Genomic DNA, 22386 nt, shown 5'->3' with positions numbered 1-22386 from the left:
GGCATTCAACTCAGTGAGATAGCAGAAAATGCTTCAGTTTACTTAAAGCATTGATAACACCTCTAAATAATTAACTGAGGACTTCCTGTCTTCAATTACTTAATGCTTTTTTTAACATCTTGAGAGGATTATAAGCAATTTATGGATTTCACATGATGAACACATTCACCACTATTCCCACAAAGCATTTATGGGATCATGTTTCCAAAGCTTTGATGTAATTAAAAATAAGCAGCAAGACAATGATGCAGTGGCAAGGTGCTAGCCTACTCATCTGTTATTTGTACAGCCCTAGATTCAACGTCTCAGGGAAGACTAATGCTACAGCTTCATTAATGTTCAACTGTTGCTTTGAGAACACCAGAGGTTTTGAAAAAAGATGAGAAAAATCAAACCATACATCCACGGGGGCTGAAACAACCCTTAGTTCAAACATTTGGGATTACATGTGAAATAAGATTGATTGTTTTAGTTTATTGCATGAATTTAGAAAGTAACAATTATCCATATTGCAAAACCACAGTCATGAATTCAACACAGCGACCACAGAAAGTCCCCCTCTAAACTAGCATAAGACTTGATTCTTACTGACAGAAGTAATGATCACCCATTTCTCTGCTGGCTTACTATGGCAACGTGGACAGAGGCTTATTGAGAGAGCCACACTAAAGAAAAAGAGATCACTGTTTGTGAGGAGACAACTTTATCTATTCTCCAGAGCAACCGTGCTATGAAAAATTGTATTGTTTGCCGAGGAACAAAATTTCAACTTCTCTGGAGGCAGAACTATTTCTTAGGTGGGAGGAGAGGGCACATGTGAGGTATTTTCCCCTTGAGTTTCAGCCAGAGATGTTGTGGAAATTATCAGCAACTTCTTCTGTAGGGCAGGTTGCCAGCCTCTCTCAAAGAAGCAGTTCTTAGGCAATTGTTCAAGAAGCCATCTCTGTACGCTTAGAATCTTCTAATTATCCCCAAGCTCTAATCTCCCTTTATTAGGGAAGTTAAAAAGAAAATTGAGGCAAAGCAACTCTGGCACTACCTGGAATACTCAGATTTCTTAATACCCAGGCACTTCAATTTTAGATCTGGGTCTGATATGGAGACTGCACTGGTCGCACTGGTTGCTCATCTCTTCTTGACAGTGGACAAAAACCAAGCCTTTGCTACTGCTGACCTAAGTTTCCTGTAAGCTGCATGGCCATGCAGCAGCCTATTTAGCGCCGCACAGGTGCTTAGGGAATCCGCCCGGGACCTGCCGTGGCCGGGGGAGGGGCACCCCTCATCTAGCCCAGCCCCCAACCTGCCGCAGGAGGGACACCCCTCCCCCAATCCCAACTCACCCTGTGGCCTGGACCTGCTGCAGCTGGAGTGGCCTGGACCCAGCCGCGGCCAGATCAGGCCCAGGCTTGGCCCCAGGTGCAGCCCAGGCCAGCCCCTGGCCCAGCCACAGCGGTGCAGCCTGGCCCAACCCCGGAGCAGCCTGGACCCAGGCGTGGCCCAGGCAGCGCCTCCCCTGGCCATGACCTGTTGGGGACGGGGGAGGGTTGCCTATCCTGCTGCAGCCCCAGCCCCAGAGCTCCAGCAGCGGGGATAAGCGCCTCTCCCCCCGAGGCCCAGTGTTGCTGCGGGGCGAGAGCGCTGGGGGGAGTCCTCTCTCCCTGCCATAGCCCCAGAGCACTCTCCTGCACCCCAAACCCTTCATCTGCACCCTAGAGCCCTCACACCCTGCACCCCAACCCTCTGCCCCAGCCCTGAGCCCCCTCCCACAAGAATTCCTCGACTCCACCCACACCACATGAATTTTGTTATGTGCAACAATATGAAGGTGATGTGTCACACGTCACCTCCATATTGGTGCACTTAACAAAATTCATTCTGCACATGGGTGGAAAAAATTAGAGGGAACACTGCTGCTGACCACAGGGTTATGTTTCTGTCCCCTTTTTTGATGTGTACAGAGGCTCTTAGGAGTTTTAGGGAGGTAGTATAGGCTGCTGTGCCTCCAATACACAGATGACAGTCAGTTCTTTATTTCACAAGATCCAGACGGTGCAGTTTCCCTGCTTACCCAGTGCCTAACCAGCATTGGGGCTTTGATGCAGGACAGCAGACGGAGACCTAGTCAGAGGCTGAGATAATCCTGATAGGCTAGGGAAAAAACAATCGGAAGTGGTGGCAGAGTTTGTCCATCTTTTGTTACTCTGGTTAGAAACTGGGGATACTATCTCCTAGCTGCCTCTGGAAAAGAAATCATTTTACTTCAGTTTAAGTAACAAGTTCTCAGCATTGTTGAAAATCATGCAGTTTACTTAGATCCCTAGATAAATATGGCTTTATATGCGTAACCTTAAGTGCTGTTGGATAATTGGGCCTACAACTTTACCCTAATTATGAGCTCAACTGGTAAAAAGTGAGTGACAGTTCATAAGATGTCACAGTAACTTAGAACAACAAATGTTGATGGGAAAAGGTGCAAAAGTGAGACAAAGATTGAATTAGTAAAAAAAAAAAAAGGGTTATTGATATAATTCAAGGACAGTGTTAAGATTATCTGTGGTAAATAAGAAAAAAGTGTAGAACTGAAAATCAGTGAACCAAAATTGAAGTGTTGGAAATGAGGCCAAAATAACAAGGGGATTGGCTATTCCACCCATCACAGTCCTAACAAAACAACTTTGTTGGGGAGAAAACTGGCTATTGAAATTATGGTTGACAGAAAGATGAGAGAGAAGGGGAAGGAGCAAGTTTCACCATCTGTTATCCCCACTGTATTCTGGTATCCAGGGCTTTCTTTCTCCTGATCTTGAGAGATGTCCTGACTAGGTCAGGGAAGAGAGAAGAAGACAGATGACATCACCACCTCTACTGGCTCCAGCTGAATGCCAAATACCACCTGCAGTGCGAGACTGTGTGCGTGCAAATACCTTTGTGTGGGCAAAAGACTGCCCCCTGCCCCCCTTGTGTATTCTTTTCCTTCCCCACCTTATTTCTTCTCTCTCACTCTCCTCTACTTTTGCTTTTTGTTTAATAAGAATCTGGCTTAGCCAGCCAAGGCTGTATATTTTGCAGCCCTACTGTAAGCCTGGGAGCAGAGATAGGCAGATAAAAGCAAGGCCCTAAACAGACTGATGCTGGTACAAGTTTGCCAGGTCTGGAGTGGCTCATAAGCCCATGTGCCATGCCTGTGTTTCTCCAGCAGTCAGATTGCAAGTGAAAGTCAATGCCAGACACAGAAGCTACATTTTCTATCTTTGCTGTTCTTTTCTCTCCCCTCTTATGTGTTTGTGTCTTGTTTTGTCTTCTAGGAAATGGAATCAGACTTTAACAACAACAGCAGCAGCAGCTCCAGCCCATTTTGACTAACTTTTTCTCTTTTCCCTAAAAAGGACATCTAAGAGACTGTAAAACAAGGGCTTTTTTCTTTGTAAAGACTCTCTACAGATAAAGGGGAAAGGAACAAGAGATGTTGTTAAAATGAAAGCCTTATTTAATACTTTACATTTCAAATGCCTTAACTGTTTTTCCTTCTTTTCTGTATCTTTAATAAAAGGTTAAAACAGTGTGTTTGCCATGGTGCTAAGCAGGCTGTTGTTTCTGTATACCAAACCCTGGATCTTGTTTAAAACCATTTAATGTTGGACAGATTCAGGGTCATGTTAACACTTTTGATTCTTTGGGCCCTTATATTTCATCTAAATTAATACAGGAGCACTGAAATTTCTTTGTGCAAGTAGTGTTATGCATCCATACTCATACACGTCCATACAAAATACAGTCACATATATTATATAATATATACTAGGGATGGGCTTGAAGCAAAATTCCAAATTCCCAATCTTTGCGTGAAATCCAAAATCCAAATTATACTAATTCATACAGAGATAGAGAAACACAATGGACGAGCTCCTTGGGCCTCACTAAGAACCTGCTTCAGCAACACCAAACTGCCACAGGTAGGCAAGTATTTCCTCAGCATAGGGGCATCCATGGATGGTGACAGCTGACATAGGTGGTGTACCTCTAGGTGGTGTAACATGGGACAGTTCTTAGGGTGAGAGGTACCTTTCCTTTTCCTCCTCCCGTCCCAAGCTGGCCACATATGAGCTTGGCACAGCTCAGGATTGAGCCCACCGCGTTTCATTGATGAAGCGATAATTTTTTTCAAAGTGAACTTCATGTTACATACTTGCAGCAACAATGTATGCGGTGATCTTATTTTTATGGTGATTTAAAATCTATACTACTTTTGAAAAATGTTCAGCAAGTTGATGTACGAAGTAAGATAGTCATCAGGATGTACTGAATACTGACTGAGTTTTAATACACACATGGTGGATTTCATATTTGTGCACAATATTGTTAAAGGGGAATCTGGGGTGATCTTTCTCAGCAGGAAGGGCAGTGACTGTAACATGAGGACCTTTAGGTTTACAGCCAAAGTGAGGAGAGAAAAAAAAACTTTTAAATATTTTCTCTAGAAAAACAAAAATGCAGGATGAGCATCTGATACCAGGGGTCACAGGCTGAAAGCAAATGTCCCTGAAAATTACCATGTTACTCTTATGCTTCCTGCAAATATTTCTAGGCTGAGTTTTGTTTCATTTTGTCGCTGAAGTTACGAAGAGAGTAGTATATGGAAACAATACATCTTTGACATCAATGGCAAATCTTCTATTAAGCCCTCTTCTACAGTAGATGTGCATGAGTGGGAAATTCTTAAGAGAAACATAAGGGATTCTGAATAATATTACTAACTGATCATCAACAAGGTGCTCTGCAGAGGAAAAAGACAGAGGAAGATACTATCCCTGCTCCCATAAGTCTTACAATCTAAAATCTGTCATAGGCAAAACAGCTCAGATTCACAAAGCACAGGCTGACAGTCTACTCTCAAGCTGAGGCCGAACTGTTTCTAATTTTTGTTATCTTAAACATCAGGGGCCAGATCCTATAGCGCTGGTGCAAATCTAGAATAACTCCAGTTACTTCACTGGAGTTATTCTAGATTGACACGAGGAGCAGAATCTGATTGAGGGTATATCAACCTATGGAATTTATCTGGCACTCGTCTACCCATCACAAAGCATATGTTCTGAATCAAAATGTACGTGGTTTATTTTAACATTTGGAAATTAGATCCATTCACATTTTAACAACAGAGAACAAACACTGCCTAGAAAAAATAAGACTGACCAAAATAGCTTAAGGTTTCTAACACCAGCCTAAAGCATTTCTGAACTACGTGCAAAACATGGAACCTAAAAGTTACTGACAAGAGATAGTATCACTAGGGGAGGAATGTCTTATATCTAAGAACAGGACATTAGTCTTTCAAAGAGCTTCCCATCCTTACCTGATACAGTATGCTGCATTCTGCCTGTGGTGTCTGTGTATATAAGCCCTTTCCCACTTTGACTGATCTGATACTCTCTGATGATGCCATTTGGTTTCCTGGGTGCTATCCAGCTCAAATGCAATGCTGTTGAGCTCAAAGCTGTGACGACTGGTGGCTGAACGCTCTCTGGGACTCCTTGGACAGTGACTGCAACTACCTGAAGACATATGAATTAAACAGCAATTTATTGTAATAGTACACTAGATACCACGATCAATGAGAATGTCACTTTTGTTTTAAAATGTTGTTGCTTGGTCTGGCATATCATTACCATGGGCCTGAAGAACTAGTTACATTCCCCCCTCCTTTTTACACAATGAAATGTGACCTTGAATGCATTACATAAGCCTATGTCTACAATTTATCACAACAGGTTCACAACATTTCAGCTGTAGTGTATAGCATTGGGTGAAACAGCAAAATCTGGATGGCAGACTGTCTTGCTAGAGAACTCTTGATAACTCTCTTCCATATGGTTTGCCAGTGTCTTTGCATTTTAACAGCCTGATTTCATATATTTTAAACATCAATAAACATAGAGCTAGACTTCTTTGTATTCAGTATAATCGGACCTTTATCAGTTCATAGCTTTTTGAATCTTTTTTAACGAACTCAAGAAGAAATCTGAAGCTTGGGATAATTTAGAATTCACTAAAATCTTTCTCAAAATTGAATATATATAGGCCAATTCTCATCTCCCTTACATCAGTTTTACACTGGTGTAACTCCACTGACTTCGATGGTGCTATTTCTGATTTACTCTGATTTGAGAGGAGAATCAGGTCCTATGCGCTTAGAGAATCATGTCTTTTTGTTAGTACCACTATACGTGAGTTTTATTATGCTGTAAGCATATACATGCCTTCTGTACTGTAATACAGTACACTGGCTTAATGTAAGTGAGGGTGTCACCTTTTAGTGGCTAGCCTCAGTGACTATAAGAGCTGGCTACTTAGTCATGGCTAAGAGGACCTGAAGAGCTCTGTGTAAACTTGAAAGCTTGTCTCCCTCACCAACAGAAGTTGGTCTAATAAAAGATAGTACCTCACCCACCTCTTCTCTCTGGGACTATTTCCTTGTACTTTTGGACAGAGATTTGCAAAGCTACCAAGGGGTTTTGGATTCCCAATTTGCCTAGGTGGGTTAAAAAAACCTCAGTCTTGATTTTGAAGGTCCCAGGTTCAATTCCCACTGATGACTTTGCTGGTTACACAGTATAGCTGTGATTTTTTATACTTACAAAACATAGCAAGTCACAATTCCTCATCTCTGCCCCAGAGACCCTATACTGTAACTCAGACAAAACTCAAAAAAGAGACACATGGACATCATTGGCAAGGAAGATTTCATTGAACAAATGTGTTTTTGAAGGTATTTGCAGGGGGAGAAAGAAGGCACTCTGTAGAGAAGAAGCTGGAAGTTGTAACGCAGTAATGGGGCAATGTGAGAGATGTTGTTACATGGTAAAGGGGCAGCCTGAGCGATGGTGTGAAACAGAGTGGTAAAAGGAACAGTAACAAATCGAAAGAGAGAGAGCTAGAGTTAAAAATAAGAGGTGATGTATGCAGGATGTGCAGGAGCTGAAGGTGAGAATGAAGAGCCTGAATCTAATCCACGAGCAGGAAGCCAGTGAAGGGATCTGGTGAGAAGTGATGCAGTTGGAGCAGTACAGGAGGAAGAGGATGTTGGCCGTAATGTAAAGGCTAGAGATGGGAGAGATGAGCTACGGGGAGACCAGAGAAGAGGAGGTTATAATAATCCTGGTGAGAAACAACAAAGATATGAATGGATTTAGTCTTACTGTTTGGAAATAAAGCATGTCTTCAACACTCTCTTCTAGGTTTGGCCAAGGATGAAGCTCCTTGTTTATCTTAAATCTGTATATCTCACTTTCCATATCATATAATTTCAGATGTACAAAGACTGAGGTACAGTTTAGTGCCTGGGTCCACTTGTGCCAAAAATCAACAATTTGGAAATTAATACAATCACATCAAGGAGCTGAATTCAAAAAGTCACTTGGTTACTGACGTTTTCCTCCCATTCAACCCATAATCTTAATTAAATTCTTTGAAAAAATGCCTTTCCAATGGCATTTTTATGATACTTCCTCAGCTATTAAAATTCTACTACCACTCTTATGAAGACCAAATCACCCACCTTGCTACTGTCTGTGCAACCAGCAACAGTACAGGCTCTCAGCTGATATGAATATTCTTGGTATGGCTGGATACCACCTGTGTCTGTGAAGCTCAGTTCTCTTCCTCTAAAACGCTCAATCCCATTTCGGAGAACAATATAGTGAATGATAAGACCTTATCATGAAGAGAAAGTTTTCTGTTTTTGTTAGCTGAACAACACTGGATCATAGCATTTCACATCGTTCACACAGAAAATATGACAGTGAATCTGGTAGGACACCCCCCTTATCAGATTTAAGAGTCTGTTCCAAAGAACTCCAAGTCTATTGATTATTATTCTGCCCTGTCTTTTTAAAAACCCACCCCTATTGAGGCAAGCGATTGCTTAAATCTCTTGAGTGGTCATTTTAAGTTCTAGATCTGGTCAAAATGTTCTGAATGCTTGAAATATCAACATAACATTTTCATCAAAAATTAATTCTGAAAAAAATCTTTCGTAAAATATTTTTGATTTTATGTAAAACTCACAATTTTTCAACCAGCTCCGTTAATTAATTATAATTATAGCTGTACCCCAAAGAGTGCTGTGTGCTTTACAGACAGATAGGGCCCTAACAAATTCAGAGTCCATTTTGATCAATTTCACGGCCAGAGAGTTTTAAAATTGGTCAATTTCATGTTTTCAGATGTTTACATCTGAAATTTCACCATGTTGTAAGGGGGTCCCTTTTATGGCAGTGGGGACTCACAGCTAAGAGCCCCCCCAGCAGCAGGGGGAGATGAGACTCACCTCCAAGTGCCTCCTCCAGCTGCAGGAACCTCCGGGGCTGCTGCCCAGCCTCACAGCTTCCTGCAGCAGGGGGAGGCACTTGGAGGTGGGTCTGATCTCCTCCCCGCCCAGAGCAGCCCTGCAGGGGAAGGACAAGTCCTGTCACTTCCCAGCCAGTGGAGACTCACAGCTAGGAGCCCCCCAGCTGGGGCGCTTCCAGCAGCAGGGGGAGATCACAGGCCCCCTCCAGCTGCAGGAACTTTCAGGGTTACTGCCCATCACCAGAGCTTCCTGCAGCAGGGGGAGGCACTCCGAGGTGGGTCTGATCTCCCCTACTCTGAGAGCTGCCATGCAAGGGAAGGACAGGCCCTGTCCCAGCAGGGACTCACAGCTAGGAGCCCCCTGGCTGAGGCGCTTGCAGCAGCAGTGGGAAATCGGACCCACATCAACAAGCCTCCTCCAGCTGCAGGAACTTTCAGGGTTGCTCCACAGCACTGGAGCTTCCTGCAGCACGGGGAGGCACTCGGAGCTGGGTCTGATCTCCCCCTGAGAGCGGCCGTGCAGGGGAAGTCCTGGTGGGGACTTGCAGTTAGAAGCCCCCCAGCTGGGGCATTCCCAGCAGCAAGGGGGAGATCACATTTCACAGGGAAGGGCTTATTTCATGGTCTGTGACACATTTTTCATGGCTGTGAAATTGGGAGGGCCCTACAGGTAGATAATAAACCAGGTCTCTTCCTGATGATCTTATCATCTAACTTTATTTGTGATGAGTGAGGATAACAAACAGACAAACCAGGGTGAAGGTCTGAGGAAGAACAAGTGTGAAAATAATATCACCATGTTTACTCAGTATAGGCATGAGTATGTACATTTTGATGACCGTTAACTTGATAATACACTTAAGACAGGTTTCAGTGTATGGAACAGTTGATCTAATACATTTAACTAATGTCATGCTGAATAGCAGAGCATACAGTTTGTGCTTTTAAGAATACCATTTGGTTGAAGAGGTTCTTTCCAATTCAGAAATATTATGTCTTCGCGATTTTCTGCTTTGGTCCATTTCGGTGCTCTTACACCCTGAGGCACGTCTTGCTTAGTGCTAGCCCTGCCAATTTCGCTGAAACCTCTTCCATAGCTGTTCCATGCAGCTACCCTGTACTCATATGTAACATAGGGCTCTAGATTCAGGTCTAAACAAAGAAAATTAGACACTAGTCATCTCAATTTTTTATTAAAATACACAAGAAGAAATGTTACGTATCTCTATCTATATATTTTTAAAGACAGGCACATGCTTCAGTACTTTCCTCAGAAAGGGCCTAAATAAGGACCAGTTCTGCTCTCACTGAAGGCAATGGCAAAACTTCTATTGTCTTCAGTGAGAGCAGGATTGAGCTGTAAGTGTTCAGTCACCTTATAAATAACCATCAGTGTCACGGGCCTAAATTACTACCCAAGTCCTGGCAGACAGATTACGTTATAAAGCAAGCTTCCTCACTATAACAACAGAACACTGACGGTGCCTAGTGCAGAACCCTTCATTCCAGAGTGATTTAAAAACCCATTTCCTGTTACCTGTAAATGAATATCTATTGGGGCCTCCACTGTAGACAGTCTCTTCTGCAGTTGGACACACACCGTCATTTGCCTCCTTTTCTGTAGCATTCTGAGAGCCTTTAACCCAAGCACAGATGTGGACACTTGGGTTAAAGTCACATCTTCCACAATATGCTGTTGCTTTCATGGATACAGGGCACACGGTGCTAGCTTTGCATTCTTCTTTTACCTAAGGAATGTACGCGGTTTTAAATCAAGAGATATAAAGAAGCTTAGTCCTACCTTCCTTACTTCCCAAAAAGAGATTTGACAATGAAAATGTCACCATTTCAATGCCCTTTTGAACAAATACCTTGATTTAGTTAAAATTAAAAGAGCTGACCCAGCCATTCAGCCACGCTGAGTGCCATGCTGTTTACAGTGTGCATGAGAGCCTTTCATCATAGGGCCTGTCTGTTCTGGCACTTTCCAAAAGCACTGGGGATTGTCCTGGTGTCCTTGCACTAAAACATCACCAAATCTCACTCATGGGAAGCCCAAATAGCTGGACTTGCCTTGCACAAGAGAAGGGGAGTCTACAAGACCACAGAAGGGACGGGATCTTCCTCCTCAGGTTAAATTTCCCATTTTTTGCATTGTTCAATGGATGTGTGTCAACAGATTCCCAGTCTGCAAGCTAAGCTGTGCAAGGACACATAGGTAATGTCCACAAAAGTGATCTTTGCAACATGCGAGGAGTGAGGAGGACCCCACACACTGGCAATACAAAGTGTGCCCCCAAATGGAAGCATGACAGGATTTAGCCCATAGAGAACAATCCATAAAACTGTAAATATACATTTAATACCTACCTTTACTTCCTGAATTTTAATGGAAATTATTTCCACCAAGCCATAAGCATGAGAGCAATAATTCTAATAATCTACAGAGACCTGCAGGAAGGAATGAACTATAATATTTGCTCTAAATATTTGTGCATACTAAACTATGAGCATTAAAAAGGAAAACAGATCATATCTGATGCTTCCTTAATTTACCCTATGAAATACTTTTGCTGGATGTTTATAAAATATTAGATAAAGTTTATTCTCAAACCTTAGCAGTTCTTACCAAAACTACTTTGATACATATCACAGGTCAGGTCCTCAGATGCTGTAAATCATAGCTCCAGGACATGGCTCTTAATTTCAACCCTTTTTAATATTAGTATTGCTGTCTTTGCTATACAGAAATTGCCATCCATTATGGTGAAAGAAAGATACGTATATTAAAAATATATAGTTTCCTGTGGTTTTACTTTAATGTGATTTTTGTAAGTAAATTCTACCAATTCATAAATGACAAAAGGTCCACAGTTTCACCAGAATATTTGCTAAGAGGCATATTTAGCAGGTGATGTATCAGATGCTTTAATCAGCCCTTCCTGTCATGAAAAATGTAATAATTTCTAAATTGTTTCAGTTTTGTAGGGTTCAAAATTGACCTCTATTCACTTTGCAATTTTTTTTAATCAGAACTGTTATTGAAACCATTTTGTCAATGTTTCTGATTTTTCAATAAAAGTTTTGATAATGATGCCAACATTTTGTGAAATATAAAAAAAATGTGAAATTTCTCCTTTCCAAAAAGGACCGTTTTTCACAAATAAAATTTTGGTTTAAAAACTTTCACAGTGTATGAAGAAAATATTGAAATTGTCTCTTCAGCTAAGTTGTGTATTTTAAAAACCAGTGGGTTTTAGAACAGCCCTTATGGTCTCAATCCTGCAAGACACTGAGCACTCCTGTAAGAGGCTGCTTGCAGTTGCAAGACTGGGCATTATGAATCTATAAGGATCAATGATCTTGGTTTTGTTGCTCTTTAGGAATCCTGCCTGCACAGAGTGCTTTGTAGAACTGGGTTAGATGTTTTCTCCGGATATCTGTTCCATTATTTTGCTAGGGATTGAAGTAATACCTATGAATCATCAATTGTTAGGATCACTCTTTGTCCCTTTGCTTTCCTCCAGTTTTCTGGCACTCCCCCAGTCTGCATGATTTTTCATTATTAGTTATTAAAAATTCAGTTAGGTCAATAGCTAATTTTCTTATTTCCGTCACCCCTACCCCAGAAGCAGATCCCCAGGGGTGAGAACTCTAAGAGGCATGACATCTGGTCCAGCTGATTTATATATTTTTACATTTTCTAAGTAGTTCTCCATCTGTTATTTTTAGAAGTTATTCCAACTATTTTGCTACACATTTTCTTGTTAAAAACCATTGTAAATGGATTTAAGTGTCGCTGCCATTTTTGAGTGATCATTTAATTTCATTCCCCCACCTTCACTGAACAGTCCATTAGATGGAAGTCTTTTCATATTTCTAGTCATGTCACTGGGGAGGGAGTGTGAGCTAGTGGTTACAGCTAGGGACTGCGAGTCAGGACTCCTAGGTTCTATTCTCAGCTTAAACACTGACTTGTAGTGTGACCTTGCAGAAGTCTGGTCAAATTTTCAAAGGTGGCCAGTGATTCTTGGTGTCTTAGTTTTTGGGATACCCTTATTTAAACACCAAGGGCCTGATTTTTAGCAGTGTTGAGCACATGCATTGTGAGTGCTCAGCACTTTTGAAAGTTAGGCTCAAAGTGTTTGATTTCCATACCCCAAATCACTGACCATTCTTGAAAATGTTGTAATTAATTTCTTTGAGCTTCAGTTTACGCTTCTGTAAAATAGAATTACAATTATCTGCCTAAAAAAGGGTGTTGCATGGCTTAATTAATTAATTTTGATTAAATGTTTTGAGAATCCTGAGATGAAAAGTGTAAAATAAATATCATCATCACATCATCGTAACGGAACATAGCCTGATTCCACTGACGTCAATGCCAAAGTTCCCACTGAGTTCAATAGGGTCCAATTTAGTCCATGAAAAACATATCAGCATTGTGTTGTGTGTAAAGTTAGCTGATATGGTACAGAATCATATTCAACATCTGCATAGTATTTGCTATAGCAAAAAAAAATATTGCTACTCAAAAATTCTTACTCAGATGCAATGAACAAGAACCCTGTCCAAATTGGGATGTATAGGGATATTTCCATAAAATCTTTAGTCACTTCAGTTTCTATTCCCACTCAAGTAGTGCCAATAAGGATCAACAATGGTCACACAATTCAAACTTGCTATTCATGCCAACCCTGTTGGCATGCCAACTTTTAGCCCCTATACTAATCTGAAGTGCCGGGCAACACTTCACAAGAAGCAGCTAATCATTATTAATTCCTTTAGAATTCATTGCAATAACATCAATCATGGTGAACTCATTCGGTATTAATATGGATGTAATGTGAAAATGAATAATGCACACAGGAGTTTTTATATTCCTATTTTAGAAAAATAGTTATGAACAATGTATTTCTCTGTCCATTGTCAAATCAGAGCCACTGAGAGGTTTTCTATCAATTACCTTCATCATCATTCCAGCTGAAATCTTGTCAGAGCAAACATATTTCAAAGGATTATATCCAACTCCATTACAGCATTCCTCGCTCTTCGGAATAAGTTCAGTCTCACAGCATTTTCCTGGCACTGGGTCATTCTTTTTAGCATGTGCTTTAGACTCACCACTGGAAGCTGAACAACATATGATGTCTGACATATTCCCATATTCCTGCCCACAACAGAACATCCCTGCAACAATAAAACATTATATATTAATATGAAAAATGGCGGGGTGGGGGGAGAGAAAGGGAAATAACTGAGAATAGTATACAGTTGAGCATAAAAATGTCACACTGAGGCAGCTTGCTGGAATTGTGCAGAGAGAAAAAAAATTGAGATTCAGGTCTGAATGTGAGGTGACTGAACTGAGAGTCCTTATTCCCAGATGTACCTGAAAACAATTAACAAATGGAGAAAACAGACAGGGGTCCTCTAGAATCTCCTCACTTCTCGTGAGCTGGTGTGTGAACTCTGCTATGAAATACTATATATATGGATGGTACCTTACATGTTAAGTTAAAGACAGACAATCAATGATCAGCTAATTTAGAATGAGGAAATTTAGTAACCCCCGATGGCATTCTTTTGCTTTTAGGCACAGGTGTACTAAATATGGGCTCATTCACCTTCAAGTGGCCTTTGATCAAGACAGCCAGTTAACTAATGGTTAGATATTAACAAAAATAGCCTTTTAAAGAAAGTTGAGATGCATATTTTGTGCCCCATTATATCAGCTTGTACTGTGTTTATAACACTAAATGAAAAGACCTTCAAGGCACCAAAAACTATGATTCAATTCTCTCTTTTTTAAAAGTTTTAATATCTTTTCTTGTTTTTTATTTCTAATAATAATCACATTTTATTTCATTTTCTTTCCCTATTTTTATTTAAATTTCTTTTTAAACTAAATATTTTTGAGTGATGAAAACATAAAAAACACCCAAAATCAGGGCAAATGTTCATATATTTTCCATGCACAATTACTCATTTCTAAATTATTTGTTTTGATATTGTCCCTTCTCCCCAAAAAGGAATGTGTAAATTTTATCTCAGGGAAAGTTTTTCTGAAAAGCCTTTAAAATTAGGGATGTACACTAGGAAATGTCATTACCGACTCAACCATGATGGCATGAATTGTGCCATAATGAAAAACAGGCTAGAGTCAAAATAATTCATATTTGACTTTGGTCTCTGCATTCTCCTAATCAGACATTTAAATGCAGCCTTGAGTTCCTTTACTGCCATTTATTGCAGCAATTCTTTTATAACAAGCCAGAGTCAATGCACACCGCTCTTTAAGGGACTGATCCTGAAAGCACCCATGTGAGTAATCCCATTCAAATCAATAGGTGTACTTAAGGTAGTAAAGTTATTTGTATACATTACCTGTTTGCAGTATTGGGACCTTACATAGCAATCAAAATGTGAAAACCAGCCTACTAAGAGTTGAATATTTTTCTTTCTCCTCTAAATAAATAAATGCAGACATTGACCCAATTCAATACTAATAACCAGCCATCTGATAGCTCTGAGGGACTCTTGACAGGCAAACTAAAATTTTGATAATGAACTGTTTTCATACTGAAAAAACAACAACTCTGCATTCTTTTGCTGAGAACCTCATCTTTGTGTAACTGAATTAAATTTTTTCAGCCAAGATTTCACTCACATAACAAGAAGTGACTCCCTTTCTAGTTTCTTTGGTAAACCATTACTTCTTTAATTATTATCAACCTTGTTCCAGTGTGATAAATTGCTAATTACTTAATACCCTAATCAGCGTTCATTCTTTGCACAGATAAACTGTGACAGCGCCATTAATTTAAATAGTAATTTCACTTAATGGCCAGAACGGCACACCAGATTTTTATGCAGCATTTTCTGAAGACTGCATCCATCACTGCAATATTCTGACATAAAGATGTCTGACGTGCACTAACTCACTTAGGGAGAGCAGATGTTGCAGAGCAGAGTTTGGTAGTAATTCCCATAGTGCATCACTTCAGCATGAATGAGCTGCAAATGCAGAGATAGACAATCTTCTGAAACTGCATTGCATAGCCTTTGACCCCTTCCTAATTTATCACATGTAGCACTTGACTCTTGAACCTTGACACCGCGAATGTACAATTTTAAATACGCCCCAAGAAAAACAAAATAGGTCCATATAATATTGATGGATTGATTTACTTTCCAACACCTCTTCATACAATTGCTTAAAGATGGAGAATTTCCTTTACACTGTTTGCTTATTTTACCAAAATACTGATTACTAAATATTTATCTGCAAATCAGCTGGAATGCGTGTGTCATGTTTTTTATATGCATGTTTTACAGGCAGAAAATGCAGTACAGCATTGAGAAAATATATGGGCTGGAAAAGCATTTCTTGCTCATAGTGATTTCTGTCAACAATTATTTCATGTTCATCCCCACAACTGAAAGAATTTACAAACATAGCTGGGTAATGAATGACTAATTTAGTATAGCTGCAAAACCAACGGTTTCAAGAGGAAGAATGAGAATTAAAAGGCTTACGCTTCAAAGCCAGAACAGAGGATCAACAAAATACAGAGCCAGTGTACACTGAAAGCTATTCCAGAAATCCTTGGCTTGAAGGTGGATATTGCAGCTACCACAGATTGGGAATCACAGCTGTGCAGAATAGCGTATTTTGAGATCCTGGCCTGGGATCATAGGGATAATTTATCAGAGAAAATTGGAGAAATTATGAGGTGGTTTCTGGTCACTCAATGCTTAAGAACCACCACAAGAAAACTTTGGATGCTTGTATGCAGTTGTGAGGCTAGGGGAGGATATATTGTATGCAGTGGCATCATTGCCAGTCTTTGCCAGTAGATGTCTCTATGGTCAACCCTGCTAGTAAAGAGCCAAAATGAGAAAGGGAAAAATGAAACGAGAAATTGAGGGGGGAAATAAATTCACGGCAATCTGAGATTGAAAGGGCCACTTGTCATGGCAGGATAAAGTCTCCAAAAAGGGTTGTACAGAAGCAAACAGTAAATTGACAGCATACAAGACCTTACCCAAATGTACATTACAAACATGGGTCCAGATTCTGCAAACATAACTTGATTTCAATAGAATTATTAATGTGTGTAAAGTTAAATATATGCACAAGTGCTTGCAACATTTGTTGACATTGATTTGCTTCCATCATACTTTTCAGAAAACAAACTCACCAATAAAAAAAACTCACTTGGAGTTACCTTTTTAAACATAACATTCATTGGCTAGGTACAAAGCACAGGATCAAAAGCATTTCAGCTCTAGAGTAAGGCCAAGTAGAGAATGGAACCATTATACAAGAAGCAAGTCCCATTTTCTTAAGAGAAGTGTGTTATGTTTTTCTGCGTGAGAATATTTTTTCGTTACAATCATCGGCATGATGGGGTGGGAGGTAAGTAGATTTTAAAGCTGGCTGGTACATTTTTTTTGATCGTTTTGCAAGGCTGAATTGCCACAAGAAATTAAGCACCAAGTATACTGAGTATGATATATGAAAACATAGCCTATTTTATGTTTAGTTCAACAAAATAAGAATTTTTAAAAACTGAGTAATCGTTGAACAAATTTGTTTTTCAAACATGTGTGTGTGTCCAGTCTTATGCTTGCTCACAGCAAAATATGTCCTCACAGCAAATCTATGAGTGATGAAAAAGCTACCGATTTTATTCTTTAATAGCCAGAAATGTCATCTTGACCCATTTTCAAGAAAAACTGCATAAATGATAGAGCAATATAGGCAAACACTTATATAAAAAATAAAAAATGTTTAAAGGCTTTTAAAAATATATATTAGAAAAAAAGGTTAAGAATACACATGCAGTGAAATGAAGAACATGACTTTTATCCCAAGATACCTGTATTACACTTCTAGACAACTCATCTGCCCAGAGAGAGCAGTAAAAACATAAACGCTACCCCAGCAGTTCTGTTCCAACAGCATCTGTTAATTCACTCCATTTATAAAATACATATTGACAAAGACAACTGAACTGGGACCAGGGAGATTTGATTTGGTGTGAGAAAGTCAATTCAATGTGATTTTGTTAAAGGGCTCCTGCAGGCAAATAAAAGAGTTTAAGTAATAAAGTACATAAAGAGATGTTTTACGAGTCAGCCCCGTCTTGTGGCAGCTGCACAATGAGCTGCCATGCAAGAGGGTCTGGTACAGGAGTGATATTGTGTGATTTCTACGTTGATGTTGTGGAGCTGACAAGGAAGGATTGGGGTGACGAGGAGCAAAGAGGATGCTAGCTGTGTAATTCACCACTGGAATGAAACAAAGGCATGGGAACCACTGGAGAAAGCTGTGGTGCTGGTTTAGCCCTTTTCCAACAATTATCACAATGGTATGGGAAATCCTATAGGTTTGGGTGAAGAATACATCTAATGTTATCATAGGGGGTTGAAGTGAGAAAGAACTCAGGTGAAGAAAGGATGACTTGTTTTTGATGGGGAAGGGCACGGGATGCCCTGTCCAAGGGGTTCATGGAGACATATACTTAATGATACCTGACATTATGAGCTTGATTTTCAAATCTGGGTATCAAAATTAGGGTGCTCATTCCACAGCTAAATGCTCTCACTGACATGTAGGTAGCCAAATACCTATTTTAGTCACTTCGGTGCCAATCTGGGCACACAAAAGTGGAACTGGGTGCTACAATTTACAATTCCCATGTTTAAAAATTGGGCTTCCCTTCTAGATGACAATTAGTAAAGAATAGTTTTCTTCAGACTGAAAACACCTAAGATTAACAGGCTTTTACTTTTTCTCTGAATACTGTGTTAAGAAGGATATTTGTACCGGAATACCTACTTATGGTTGTTAACAACAACTAGCTCTTCAATCTGTAGATCTCAATCTGCTTCACAAAAGAGGTAAGGATCCCTGCTCATTTACTGATGGGGAAACACAATGGCAAAGCGATTTTCTTAAAAACAACAAGGAGTCCTTGTGGCACCTTAGGCACTAACAAATTTATTTGGGCATAAGCTTTCGTGGGCTATAACCCACCTCATCAGATGTATGGAGTGAATAAAAGTAGACAGGTATAAATATACAGCACATGAAAAGATGGGAGTTGCCTTACCGAGTGGGGAGGGTCAGTGCTAACAAGGCCAATTCAATTAGGGTAGATGTGGCCCATTCCCAACAGTTGACAAGAAGGGGTGAATATCAACAGAGGGAAAATTACTTTTTGTAGTGCTAATGAGGCCAAGTCAATCATGGTGGATGTGGCCCATTCCCAAGAGTTGACAAGTAGGTGTGAGTATTATCTTTTTTTCCCATTAAGATCTTAATTTTAGGTCACTGCAATTCTATGTGCAACTGTTAAACTATCGGTCCTGCTGAAGCATTGGCTGAATCCACTCTATCAAACGGAACTTGATGTGTGACAGGTGGACTGGGTACAGCGGGTGGGGATTTGGTGGTTTGGTCTCATCACTAGATCTTATTATTTAAAAAAAGCTATGGGCTATTTTCCCCAGCCACTGTGTGGGTGCACAAATGAGGGAGAGGGTCCAAATAGACTCATCCCCTCTACTTCCTACTGGTTTACACCCAAAGACCCAGGAACAATGGAAATCCTTGTGCTGAGAGGCACGAGGACTTAGCACCACTCTCAGGACAAGTATCTGCAAGGGGGGTGGAGAGAGGACTGGAGTGAGGCCAGACACAGAGAGGGGGGCAGATGGTGCACTCCTCTTGGTTTCCAGAAGCTCCAGGATGTGTTGTGCCTGCCTGAAGCACACAACCTCCTGGAGTGCCTGCTAGGGCTGTGCCCTGGCTTTATGCCACAATGTAGCCCTAGATTTTAATACTAGACTACGTAACTTTTTCTCAAAAGGCAAAGAGGAGAGAGAGATGATGATGGGATGTGGAATAAAATGACCCACATCCCTGAATGCTCCTTCAGCAGGATGGGGTGGGGAGGGAGTTAAGTCTTCATTTTAATGAAAGGGGCACATCTACTGTACATCTATGTGCTTCATTGCAGAGTGGCCAATTTTGGACTAGGGCTGGGGAGGTGGAGAGCCATCCATGCCCAGCCCTGGTTTTTCTATACAGTACATTTTGGTGGTAATGTCAGCGCTTACCTGGGAGAGGTCTGTGTGCAGTTCCCTTGTCTCCATCACCGCAGCAGATCAGGTCTTTGCTTACTAATTGCCCACCACAGCACTGATGACTGAAGCCATCATGGAGTGATCCACCACAGCAGATCTGATTCCCTGATGTGGAATAAGGAGTACCCTGGCAGCAAGAGTCACCAACTCCAACCGAAACCCTGTTTTGTTCTTCATTAGGGCAGCACACTTCTCCTGTTAATTTAAGTATAAAATTGGTGATTTCGTGCATATGCGGCTAGTAAAATCTTTGAGAGAATTCACATTTACTGCAGTGGATATTGGATTGGGGTCATAGTCTATTATCTTTAAATAAAATATCTTTCATTGTACATGAAAACACAGACTCTATACGTCAGAGTGCTGTAACATTATAAATGCTTATAACAACACCACCACAAACACACAGGCACCAAAGCAGAGGGTAAGTTAGAGCTCTTTGCAATGAAATGGCTCATAAGATATTTATTGCAATATAAGCAAGACAAAGTCTGCATAGAAAAGCAACATACTTTTTAAAAAGCTTCTATATTTGTAAGCACTTTAAGCTAGATTAGTGTTGGTTTGATACTTGTAGCATAGGCAGCCACAGAGTAATGAAGATTTCACTTTTGAAGGCTGCCGATTACCATCATTTATGATGGTGGGTTTTGATGGGGTTAATTGTGTACCAGAAATGGAGAGACGATTGCTAAATCATTCAACACAGGACACAAAGTAGCTATCAAATGGTAACTACCACCATTTTGGGCTTGATTTGAAATAGTGACCTAAGAGTGGGGGTTCTATAGTATCTACCTAAACTGGAATATTTTGTGTGGCCCAAATGCTGATACTGCAGGATTTGAAAAGAAGCACGGGAAATGGAATAGGGGTGATGGCAGTGTTCTGCTTTTCAGGACAGACAGCAATACTGACAAAATATTTGGAACTCTCGTTACTTTTTAAGCAATTTTCTCTTGTCCTTCTAGCTTCATTTTCCTCTGTGACAGACACAGCTCGAATCCTCTTCTCCTGAAATGATGTGTGTTCCAATAATGACTTTAAACCCCATGCAGCTATTTATTGCGAGACACAAAATATGCACTGATGACATTCAAGGTAGAGCATTATTTCTCTTCACTCAGAATTCGTTGGTAGAAAACGTGGCATGTGAGGGGTACTAGCATTATTTTTTTCACTCTGCTTAGAGAGTGCAACCTCCCATTTTAGCTCTGGGATACATTTTGGCACTTCAGCCTGCTCCAGAGTCACAGAACCGAGACTTCCTAATTTGTAATCTTCATGCCGTTAGCACAATATGCTGCTGTACATCTAGTGCCATCAAGCTGGCCAAACAACATCTGGGAAATATGTATGCTTAGAGAGTACCCTGTATAAATATCTTTATCAAATAAAGTCAATAATAAACAAAAAGACAAGAACAAATCTTTCCAGTATAATAGATATAATCTGTTTAGATACTTAGCCATATTTTCCTTCATTCCTCAGAATCTAATTTAGTGACTGCACAGCAATAGGCCTTAAAACAGTGAATGTAGGTTACATCAGTTGGAAATAAAACTGTTTTTTGTAAAGGACTATTAGACATTAGACACAAAGGATCAGTAACCTTCTCATTAACCTCTCAAAATGGGATCCATTCCAAGCTAGGTTTGAAATGTTTTCTCTCTGAAAACGACCATGCAGTCTTACCAGTTAATTGTTATCCTTATCAAAGAATGACCCACATTAACATTTAGCTTGGGGTTATTAGCATATTTATAAAAAAAGAAAGAAAACTGACCAACATTGTTCAGAGGGAGAATGCACTAAGTATATTTAAAAAAAATATTTGCAAATCATGTACAAATATTCACAGCTTCATGCTTGAGGACTATGATTGAACATGAAATATTTTCAGATACAAGATGCTTTGTGTCACTATTCTTTTCTTTCCTGATGTAAACAACATTAAGCTAGTTAACACAGACCACTGGATGGGGATAGAGGTCACAGAATATAATCTTCCCATTTCAGTACATTGAGATTAATGAGCCAGCAAAATACTTTTCTCTGGTTTTTCTGAGAGCGCATTTTTCTGATGACATCATGGTAGACATTCTAATATTGTGATATATGAATTCCTTTTCAAGGGATTGGCGCTCGAGATGTGCTGAACATTTTGGCAGAAATTCAAGCATTTCTGAGCATAGACAGTGCATGACATCTCACGGGTAATGCAAGCATTTTAGCTCCTGACCTGTCAACTGCCTGCAAAGAGATTTGCGTACTAAACACCCAACAAAAAAAAATCTTTTTGAGGGCGACCAGGCCTACAGTCTTTGAATAAAAATCAGTAACCTAAATGGGAAAAATACTTAAAAGACATATTTCAGGAAAAAATACATTTGGGGTTTGCAAGCTCAAATTTTGTCTTAAAAGCACATTAGAAAAGGTGAGAAAAGCAGCCAGCATAGTACATTACAATACTGCATAGGAGCTACCAGCTTTGGTCATTCATATGCCAGAAAATTAGGATGTGTTGGGGAGATCACGTGCATTTAGGCGATTAGCTGCAAAGAACCCTTTCCTAATGTGATAACATGGTATTCCTGAGCTGCATTTCTAAGTTTTCAGTCCTGCATTACTGTCCAGTCCCTAGGGTGAAAGCGAGTGGGAGCACTGGTACACTACTGAGACACCACCTCTCTACCCATCACTTCACCTAAGAGTGAGATCATCTGAGTGCTTGAAGTGATGGTCTGTACAGTCAACAAGTCTAGAGTTTAGGGAGTTCTCATCTGAGGTTCCAGAGGGTCTGGTATTTATTTTTCTATAGGCTTCAGCTACACTATAATTTTAAACTGATATAGTAACCAATTAGAAATATGGTTGGCTCTA

At 40.2% G+C, this 22386-nt stretch overlaps 1 protein-coding gene across 1 annotated transcript in view; it reads right to left on the bottom strand.

Moving 5' to 3' along the window:
* Nucleotides 1-22386, bottom strand: part of USH2A (usherin) — a 584327-nt gene that overhangs the window by 117989 nt on the left and 443952 nt on the right. Inside the window, exons 51-56 of the mRNA XM_065589441.1 lie at nucleotides 19477-19698; nucleotides 13313-13536; nucleotides 9884-10094; nucleotides 9301-9498; nucleotides 7556-7710; nucleotides 5354-5552 (exon numbers count right to left, since the gene is read on the bottom strand). Of these exons, the coding sequence (XP_065445513.1) occupies nucleotides 5354-5552; nucleotides 7556-7710; nucleotides 9301-9498; nucleotides 9884-10094; nucleotides 13313-13536; nucleotides 19477-19698 (1209 nt within the window). The remainder of the gene's footprint in view (nucleotides 1-5353; nucleotides 5553-7555; nucleotides 7711-9300; nucleotides 9499-9883; nucleotides 10095-13312; nucleotides 13537-19476; nucleotides 19699-22386) is intronic.

This window comes from Chrysemys picta, chromosome 3 (genome assembly GCF_011386835.1).
Source record: "Chrysemys picta bellii isolate R12L10 chromosome 3, ASM1138683v2, whole genome shotgun sequence".
NCBI classification, from domain to species: domain Eukaryota; kingdom Metazoa; phylum Chordata; order Testudines; family Emydidae; genus Chrysemys; species Chrysemys picta.
The sequence above is the reverse complement of the archived record's forward strand: the minus strand, read 5'-3'. Positions and strand labels throughout refer to the sequence as shown.